The 10104-nt window shown below is 31.6% G+C and overlaps 2 protein-coding genes and 2 non-coding genes across 5 annotated transcripts; 3 read left to right on the top strand and 1 right to left on the bottom strand.

Moving 5' to 3' along the window:
• The first annotated feature begins 728 nt into the window (after window positions 1-728).
• On the top strand, window positions 729-2588 carry LOC107963677 (molybdenum cofactor sulfurase). 2 transcript variants are annotated; one of them, XM_016900105.2, is made up of 2 exons: window positions 729-1027; window positions 1142-2588. In XM_016900105.2, exons 1-2 carry the CDS (start codon window positions 752-754, stop codon window positions 2492-2494), a joined length of 1629 nt encoding a protein of 542 aa, XP_016755594.2. In that variant the 5' UTR covers window positions 729-751; the 3' UTR covers window positions 2495-2588. The 2 variants fall into 2 exon arrangements, with proteins under 2 accessions (XP_016755594.2, XP_040961628.1); XM_041105694.1 differs by having other exon boundaries at window positions 734-2588.
• A 1804-nt stretch (window positions 2589-4392) lies between these two features.
• Window positions 4393-7171, bottom strand: LOC107963678 (G-type lectin S-receptor-like serine/threonine-protein kinase LECRK3). Its single transcript, XM_016900106.2, has one exon. It carries the CDS (start codon window positions 6914-6916, stop codon window positions 4508-4510), a length of 2409 nt encoding a protein of 802 aa, XP_016755595.1. The 5' UTR covers window positions 6917-7171; the 3' UTR covers window positions 4393-4507.
• Window positions 7172-7779: 608 nt separating this feature from the next.
• Window positions 7780-7851, top strand: TRNAH-GUG (transfer RNA histidin (anticodon GUG)). The gene has a single exon. It is a non-coding gene; the product is annotated as a tRNA-His (tRNA).
• A 1766-nt stretch (window positions 7852-9617) lies between these two features.
• Window positions 9618-9689, top strand: TRNAH-GUG (transfer RNA histidin (anticodon GUG)). Its single transcript has one exon. It is a non-coding gene; the product is annotated as a tRNA-His (tRNA).
• Window positions 9690-10104: the final 415 nt, after the last annotated feature.

Below are 10104 nucleotides of genomic sequence, written 5' to 3'. Positions count from 1 at the left end.
AAAAAAGAATACTCACTTAGCAGCTATGTAACTCAAAGATTGGCGTTGTAACGAACCTATATTTAACAAAATAATTTTCATAATTTTAATAGTTGGACCTAGATTTTAAAATTTAAAAAGTAAAAAGACAAAATTCTAAATTTATAAAAAGAATAAAGAGTTATAGCATATTTTAAAATAATAAAAAAACAATGAAAATGAAGGTTTTTTGGGCCTCCATTAAAAAGCCGTTCATTTCCAAAAGTTTTCCTTGCCATTTTCTGCTTGTTGGCTTCTTCATCTTAAGCATCTTCACGAGAATTTTAAAGCAACTTTTGATCATTTTATTGAAATTAAAAATAAAAAGCAAAGTAAGAAAAGTTAATCATATTCTTGTTGATTTAGAAAGCATGATGGAAATGCTTGACTTTGTATATATCACTATTATTATAAGATTTATATTTTATATAATATATAATTTTAAGAATATATATTTGGATTAATTTTGAGATATAATGATAAATTTCATCTTCAAATGTTTATGAATTTTATCATTTTAATTTTAATTTCTTTTTAACAGTTTGCCTTTAATCATTTCATATTATATATGTAAAAAGTTGCACAAAACCCCTTGAATCAATTATAAATTGTAAACAAAAACCCATGTTGTGGATTTTGGGTCAACGAGTAAATGAAGAATATTAAATTTACAAGAGGACACATAGCATTGTAATCCATGGAAGATGAGGTCAATTCAATTGAGTAATGCTTGATGATGGGGTTTTTCAAAAAAAAAAAAGAAAAAGAAACCTGTCCCAATGCTAATAATTTAAGACTTTATTTAGCATTTATGTTCTACATAAACCAACAAAAACATGAATTTATAGACCAAGAAATGCAATCACCTTGGATAAGAGAGGCCTCTAAAGCCTGTTGTTCATCTTCTGGTTGTTGTCCGAATCCCTTCCTTGGTTTTCCCCATAATGTTGAAGCTTCTTCTTCTTCTTCAAAACCCCAAAGTGCTGCTGCATCACGTTACCAATTCGAGGTTAGCACCACTTCTTCTCTCTACCCTCATTTCCATTTCACCAACCATGAATCTCTCCCTTCATATCATGAATCCTTTGCTTGTTTCAACAAAGTTTACCCTCACTATTCCCAGACAGATGAAGCTGATAAGATCCGAGCTAGTGAATACCCTCATTTGGATTTGAATGTTGCTTGTTTTGATTACATTGGGCATGGTCTTTTCTCTTATTCTCAGCTTCAAGGGTCACCGTTTTTTGATATTTGTTGTAAGTCAATAAACTTGAATTCTCAGCTTTTATATGGTGAAGAAACTGAGTTTCAGTCTGGGATTAAGAAAAGGATTATGAGTTTTATGAATGTTTCAGAAACTGATTATACCATGGTTTTCACTGCTAATCAAGCTTCAGCTTTTAAGCTTTTGGTTGAATCTTATCCTTTTGGGTCTAATCAAAATCTTCTCACTGTTTATGATTATCAAAGTGAAGCTATTGATGTAATGATTGAGAAAGCAAAAAAGAGAGGAGCAAATTGCATGTCAGCTTGTTTTTCATGGCCTAATCTGCAAATTCAAACAGAGAAGTTAAGGAAGAAGATAATAAAAAAGAGAGGGTTATTTGTCATTCCACTTCAATCAAAGGTTACGGGGTCTAGATATTCATATACATGGATGAGTTTAGCTCAGGAAAATGGATGGCATGTATTGCTCGATGCAACTGCATTAGGTGCTAAAGAAATGGAGACTTTAGGGCTTTCATTGTTTGACCCTGATTTCCTTATTTGTTCATTTTTCAAAGTTTTTGGTGAAAACCCATCAGGGTTTTGCTGCTTGTTTATCAAGAAATCCATTGGTTCATCTGTTTTGAAAGGTTCAACCACTAATGTTGGGATCGTGAGCCTTGTTCCACCATTGAAGCTAGAAGCACCCAAAGGAAAGGCACCATTGCATGAAATTGAGGAAATAATAGATTCAAGAACCAGCAACACCCTACAATGCAAGGCCTTGGACCATGCAGATTCATTAGGTCTTGTACTAATAAGTAGCAGAACAAGGAGCTTGATTAACTGGTTAGTGAATGCATTGATGAGTCTCCAACATCCACATTCAGAAACTGGAATCCCTGCTGTCAAAATCTATGGTCCAAAAGTAATGTTTGACCGAGGTCCAGCATTGGCTTTCAATGTATTTGATTGGAAAGGGGAAAGGATTGATCCTGCATTAGTGCAAAAACTGGCTGATAGGAACAATATTTCATTGAGCATTGGGTGTTTACAACACATTTGGTTCGGTGATAAACATGAAGAAATGAAGGAGAAAGATAAGTTTCACCCTGGGATAGATGTTGTTACAGCTGCAATTGGGTTCCTTACTAATTTTGAAGACATTTATAGGCTTTGGGTATTTGTTTCAAGGTTCTTGGATGCTGATTTTTTAGATAAAGAGAAATGGAGATATAAAGCTCTTAATCAAAAAACAATTGAAATTTAGTCCAAAAACTTGTTAATTCTTTCATTCTTTGTATATTATTCTCTGGTATGAAACCTTTGTTGTTTCTCTTTTTTGGGGAAGCAAGGTTCTTTAATTTAAGTGCCAATTCGTTAATGAGATCTTTATACCAGGAAAAAACAGAGAAATCCATTAATGAATCTGACAAAATTGACATAAAGGCCATCACAGTTGGTGTCATTTCAGATATTAAATGATTGACGAAATTTCATCTCAAAAATTAAGTTATTAAGTTATTGCGGCCTTTTTTTTTTTAAGTTTTGTCAGTGAATTTTAAGTAAAAATTAGATGATTGATACAATTAATTAATTTTTATTAATGTGTAAAAATATATATTTTAAATTTAAATTAATTTAATGATCAGTGCCGAATATTAAAGAAATAAGTTGCTGTGTAAATAAAGAAAACTATATAACATCAATTTCAACAATTTAATGATTTAAATAAAAACTTTTGAATAATTTTATAATCAAATTATTATTTATTTTAGTTAAATGACTGAAATAAAAATTTATTCATAATTTAATGACTAATAATCTAATTTACCTATTATCTAAGAAAAAATATCCCATCCTTGTAAATCTACCGAGTTGCTAAAAAAGCTAGCGGGTTATGCACGTCATCCTGACGTCATACTGAAGTGTTTTAGAATTTAGGATTTATTAAAATATTTTTTATACGTAAATTAAGTTATATTTTTATTAAAATATTTTTTATTTTTTATATAAAAATTAATAATTTTTTTATAATTAAATTTAAATTTGAAATCTTATGTCATTATATTCAAAGGATGAATTGATTTTTAAAATTTTATTGATTGTTAATAAATATATTTATTACATATTTATTTTCTATCGGTTATATTTTAGTTTTTCTTAAAATAAATTTGTATTTTTATGGAAGGGTAACTCATTAAAATGTAACGTTTATATTGTTATTTTCTCTTTTTAAAATATATATTATTATATATTTAATTTTGTAAAAATTATGTTTGTATATAAATTTTAACATATTTTCAATTTATATGAATTTCTAAGGGTTAGAAACAAATTTCAATTTGAAAGGTTATTTAATATTTAAACTTTATTTGGTAGAGTGAAAAGAAAATTGGAAAAATAAAAAATTAGAGTGGTGGAAAAATAGAAAGATGAAAAATATAAATTTTTTTTCTGTAGGTTGCTTGGTAGCAAGGATGAAAAAATAAAAAGAAAAAAGTAATTTCCTTTCCCTCCGTTGCTTGGTAGAGTTGAAAAATAAAATAGAAGAAAATAAAACATTTAAAAATATATAATTTTGAACTAACATTCACATCTTTCTCTTTCGCTCTCCTTTCCTCTTTCCAATTTGAAAGGATATATTTTTATGCATTAAGATGAATTTTGAGTGTGCTTAGTTGAGAAGAAAAATAAAAGGAAATAAAATAGGACGGATGATAATTTTCCATCCTAATATGTAAAAATATTAAGTGTTAATAATTAGATTAAAATTTTAAGTTGAAACATTAAAAATATTTAATTTCTTTTAATTTTTTAAGTATATGAATTAAATATCAAATTTCGATATCATATTTTAGTCGTCGTTATTCAAAACTATTAATTTTCAATTTTTAAAATACAAAGCGCTCTTATTGAGATTTTAAATTTTTACTTTTATTTTCAATTAGAATAAAATTAGATTCCAAAATCCTTTACTTTGTTGATAAAAAATGCATGGTTTCAATAGTATTTATTATGTATGACCTGATTAGATTAAATGTTTTCATTTTGTGAATCGTTTGTGATTTTCGATGGAGTTACCAGATAAAACACTAACCTCAAATAATAGAGAACAAGATTAAGCATCGATTAAAAAAATTAAAAAATCGACAAGGATGCAAAATATTAGATACTAAAAATAGTTCATAATCCACCTAACAAAACTAAGTAATGGAGCTAGCTTTAAATACATGCAGAAGCTCAGTTGTAAACAACCTTTATTTAGTCTACAAAAGCAAATTTAGATTGAACTAAAAATTGAGTTAGGATCAGGAGGAACAGGAACTTCAACTGCACCTTCCATCATTTGTATTACTTTCTTCATCATAGGTCTCAAAGATGGATCTTCTTGAATACACCATATAGCAATCATCACAAATTTCTTAACCTTTTTCATATCTTTCATGGCTTCTTCATCCTTCTCCACTAAACAATGCAATGTTCCACTCTTATAACAATCATAAACCCAATCAGCCAATATCATCTCTTCTTCTTCCTCTACATCTTGTTTGAAATTTTTTCGACAACAAATAACCCCCAGCAACAAAATACCAAAGCTATAAACATCGACTTTGATTGTAATAGCCATGTTTTTGAACCATTCTGGGGCAACATATCCTTTAGTTCCTCGTATTGCAGTTGTGGTTCTACTTTGATCGTTTTTCAAAAGCTTCGATAACCCGAAATCTGAAATTCGTGGTGAGAATGTGTCGTCTAAAAGGATATTTTCCGGCTTGATATCACAATGTATGATACGATAGCTACATTGTTCATGCAAGTAACATAGCCCTTCTGCAATTCCTAAAGCAATTCTTGTTCTTTCGTACCAGTTTGGCCTAGAAATTTTGAACAAGAACTTTGCTAATGAACCATTTCTCATGTATTCATACACCAAGAGACGGTTTTGTCCTTCGTTGCAGTAACCGAGTAGATGTACTAAGTTTTTATGATTTGATCGTCCAATTGCTGCTACTTCGGCTTTGAATTCTTTCTCACCATGTCTCTCCTTCTTGTCTAATTTCTTCACCGCAACCGGTTCAGTGGCTAAATCTCCTTTATAAACCGTTCCGAATGCACCATGACCGAGTTCGTCCTTGAATCCATTCGTAGCTTTCTCTAGCTCGCTATAAGTGAAAGTTTCAAGATACAATGATGGCATGACCTTTTGGGATTGAACCATTGCTTGTTTCTTCTTTGATCGGTAAAATAACATTAAAGATGATGACAATAAAAGCAAGTTTAGTAACGTTGAGCCACCGAATAGAACTGATCCGACACGGATTAATGTTGATTGATCCTTGTTGCCATTTACGGATTTTTCAGATCCCGTAGAGTTGTCTTTCTGTACTTTTACTAGAGCTTTCCCACCAACATCAGGATCAACTATCCCATTTGATAATGGAACTCTCTTTTTCTTACATTCCCCATCTTTAAAAGTGGCTAATGCACAAAAACAGTCACTTAAACAAGCTTGTCTGCACCAATCCTCTGTCACTCCTTCGAACTGTTCATACGAAGAATCGAACCAATCTGCACTTGGCATCATTACGATTTTGAATAGATTCGTTTGCTGCGAGCCTTCATCGTCACAAAAACTGAAGTTCAGTCTACATCCCTTTCTAATATCATTAGGGTCTATGAAAGTGTAACCTGGTATGCATTGGCATATAGGTCTTTGTTCAGCATCACTCAACCTGCAATAACTGTTGTATCCACAAGCTCCGCCGCCATACCCTCCACCGATCCTCTTGCAGATATTTGATGGTTGGATGGATAAAGCAGTCCATGCCTTCGGCCATCTCCCACCGCTTGTAGCGACAACAGTACTCTTTGGATACGCATATTGTCTCAACACACCATCGTAATCAACCGTGGCTCTCATGTAAAAGTCTTGTGTTGGCGTTGATTCTAATGCTGGAAACACCGTATTAAGTAAGGTCCCATTCCTTGCTGCAAGGTATATAGCGCCAGATTGGTTGAAGATCACTTGAAAGCCGGTACCTATTGAATCTTGGGTCGACCAGTAAGCTGCCACAGCATCATTAAACGGAAAGTTCTTGGTATATAGCAGAAGGTTCCCATCACGTTGCAGCATAAACTGGTACCGTCCACTTGAGTAATTCGTTTCCGTGTAGTGGGCAATGACTTGAGTGTCAAGTTTCATAGTCTGTGTTGGTAACAGCGTATCGGTAGGATTCTCGAAGCTCTGCCACAATATCGTATTATCTTGGCTCGCTAGCACCAAGTTCCCTGTGTCAAGCAAGGCTGCATATGAAACGCCAGTATCAGCCGAAATAGAACTCCAAATCTGCCTGCCTTTTTGATCTTTAACGACCAAGTTACCACCGGTTGTCAGTTCAACTATCGACCCTTTTTCGACCGGATCGTTTCTATTGGCCGACCAAACAACAGTTTTTTCAGGTATTTTGTCGAACCAAATTGATAGTAAGAAGCCATCCATTTCCATTTTTCGAAAACCGACAGCAAAATCACCCGAACGTGATGCCCGCCATACTAAGTTATCATCTTGTGCGACAAAGGATAAACCCAAGCTTATGTTGCTATAGCTTTGAGCAGTGGTTGTGTATAATAGTAGCAGAAAGAACAGGAAAAAACAAAAAGGACATTGTAGTTTAAAATCAAAAGCCATGGATGGATAATAAAGAATCTGTAAATTGTTGGGGATTTTGGAGGAGGAGCAGAGCAGAGGAAGAAATACAGGACAGAACAAGACAGTATTTTTACTTGCTCACAAATATGCAGCAAGGGAGCTATGGCATCAGCTCATTTAGCTCATCTTTTCAATAAGAAAAACAAAACATTTATAGTCAACTGCATCACCTAAACATCCACCTAACACTACTAAGCTATATTGGAATTTATGAAAACATTACTTGCACACATAGGTAAGTTGATTTATCAATCTATCAGCACCTAATTACATTAAAAGCTATACCAACTCAGTTCATTTTGAACTAAAAAACCAAACTAGTGCTTGAAGTAACAAAATGAACAGCAGCTTGAACTTTAGCCAGCATAAGTATGGCTTTGCAGCTTGTTCTGCTTCTTGGCTGCTTCATGTGCTGCATTTGCTGCATGCATGCAAACTTCAACATAAATGAATATGAAGTCTCGTCCTACGCATGACCTGTTTATGCTTTTACATATGAACTTGAAACATGGCTTCATTGACTCTATACAGCAAGAGCTGCGTCCGTATCTTCTCCAATTTCATCTACCGGGCGGCCTGAATGTGAAATTAATAAAAGAAATTGGAAACAAATATGGTTAGTCAAGAAAATGACTTGCATTGCAGGCCATTGTATTTTAACTTTTTATAATTAGTCTTGCTATAAAATTTTTGATTTTAACTACAATGAGATTCATGTTGATGGTAGAGGCAGCAAAACATGCAGCCGTCAGGAAATAGAAAGATCAAAATGGAAGCTTGGGTTGAACTATAAACCACGTTCAACATCCCAAAAATAGTAAATATATAATTTAAAATTATATGTGGCTGTAGTTTAGTGGTAAGAATTCCACGTTGTGGCCGTGGAGACCTGGGCTCGAATCCCAGCAGCCACATTTGTTGAACCATTTTTGTTATGGACTGAAAAAATCAAGGAAAAGAAGTTCATCTCCTAGCTGGTTTTGCTATAATCTTATGAGGATTTTAATTTTTAAATAAATAAATATTATAACTCAAAATTAAATTCAAGATTCTAAACTGAGAACTGTTAATATTTATTTATAATTAATTAACATATAAATTTATTTAAATAAAATTATTAGGATTTATTTATAAGTCATTATTGATATAAAGTTAAGGTTATTGTAGTTTGTAACATTTCACTCGGTGGGTAAAGAGTCATAAGTAATTGAAATCCGTGTTCATTGAAACGATTAGAGTTTGAGAGAGAGTGTGTGTGTTCCATACTCCTTAAAACCCAACTAATTTATTAATATCCTATCCTTGTAAGTATGAGTTGTCATGTCAGGACAATGAATATATGATGTTATAGGAATGCAAGTATTTTATCCATGTCAAGCGTGTGGTCCTCACGATATGAGCTCGCGGGATGTTGGCCTTATGGGCATTCTTGTATCAGGAGGAAATTCTAGTTCGTGGCATTGACCAACGAGGTCAACAAGACGTGAGGCTAGCTCACTGTGTGTAGGTATAACAATTATTCTATATCGAAGGGGAAGTTATAAATTGATAATTTTATTATTTTTAAATTAAAAATTATTGAATGTAAAAATTGAAGTTAAAAAAATATTAATTAATTTAAATAATTGTTAGGGGTTAGTAATTTTTTTACCAAAGATAAAGTAGATATTCTTCAAATCATGGGGAGGTAAAAGTGATTTTTTTTTAAAACCTTTAAAGAATTTGAATAATTTTCTTTTGGGATAATGAACTTTGATATGATGTTCAATTTGATATATGAATTTTGATTTGACACAATTATACACATGAAATTTTGATTGTAGTTCAATGTATACATGAAACTTTATTTTTGATTAACTTGTACACATTCAAAGGAATAAATACATCAATTTATTTTTATATTAGAGATATATAATTATTTGTATTGCAATATGTATACTTAAAATGGTGCTATATCGATAATTGTGTTAGTAATTTGTAAAATTTGAATTAAATTAATACTTCATATATAAAATTGCACAAAAAATTAAAGTTCACGTGTAATTTTGAGATTCTTCACTTTTTCCTTTTCTAAATATACTACAAAAGGTGTTAAATGTTTTTAGGTATTAATGATAAATTTAGCACTTAGCATTTATATATTTTTATCAATTTGGCCCTTATTCTTTTTTTAAGCTAAATTTGGCCATCAACTTTTTTAAGAGAGTCGAATTTAACCATCAACCTTTCAATAAGACTCGAATTGCTATGTTTTAACGGAAATATTGATTAAAACATTAAATTTTTAAACATGGCAGGCAGTATGACAATTCATGCGTACTTCATCCTATTTTTTAATTTTTAATTTTTAATATTTCTATAATTTTTAAGTTATTTGTTGGCGTGACATATAAGGCAAATAGTGTCGTTTTAGCAAAAAAATACACGTGGACTGTCACACGGATTGCCATGCCAATATCATTAAAAAAAATAATGTTTCAGTTAGTATTTCTGTAAAAAAAATAGTGATTTAACTCTTTTTGAAAGGTTAATGATCAAATTTAGCTCGAAAAAAAAATAATGGTTAAATTGATAAAGATTAAACGTTGAGGGCTAAATTTATCATTTTACCTTTTCATAATTTGTTTTCAAAACACTTTAATTCAAATTATTAGTGACCCAATAACGAAGTACCAACCAAGTGGCTGTAGTTTAGTGGTAAGAATTCCACGTTGTGGCCGTGGAGACCTGGGCTCGAATCCCAGCAGCCACATCCTTTAATTTTTCTCTTTTTTCATCTGTGTCGGTGCATCTATGATCTTTTGCTATAATCTTATGAAGTTTTTAAAAGTTATAATTTTTTCCCTACCTGCCACCAAATATATTTTGTTTCAATTGAGAAAATAAATAAATTTCTTTATATTCATAATGAACTTATTGACAGAAATGGGAAAATAATGTTAAAATCAATAAAAATAGCAAATCAAGGAACGTGAAACAAAGATGAACATATAATAGAAAAATTCTCAACATTTTCGAAGGAAAGATGAATGGATCAGAACATTGCCTTAACTCACCTGAGTTATCGCGGTCAAAGGAGGGACATAGACGCTGATAATGATGATTGTTTTTGGTTAAAAGTTTGAAGAGAAATTTTTGAGTGTTACGACGCTTTGAATAGTTAAAGT

This window comes from Gossypium hirsutum, chromosome A03 (genome assembly GCF_007990345.1).
Source record: "Gossypium hirsutum isolate 1008001.06 chromosome A03, Gossypium_hirsutum_v2.1, whole genome shotgun sequence".
NCBI classification, from domain to species: Eukaryota; Viridiplantae; Streptophyta; class Magnoliopsida; order Malvales; family Malvaceae; genus Gossypium; species Gossypium hirsutum.
This window is presented reverse-complemented; position numbering and strand designations above follow the sequence as displayed.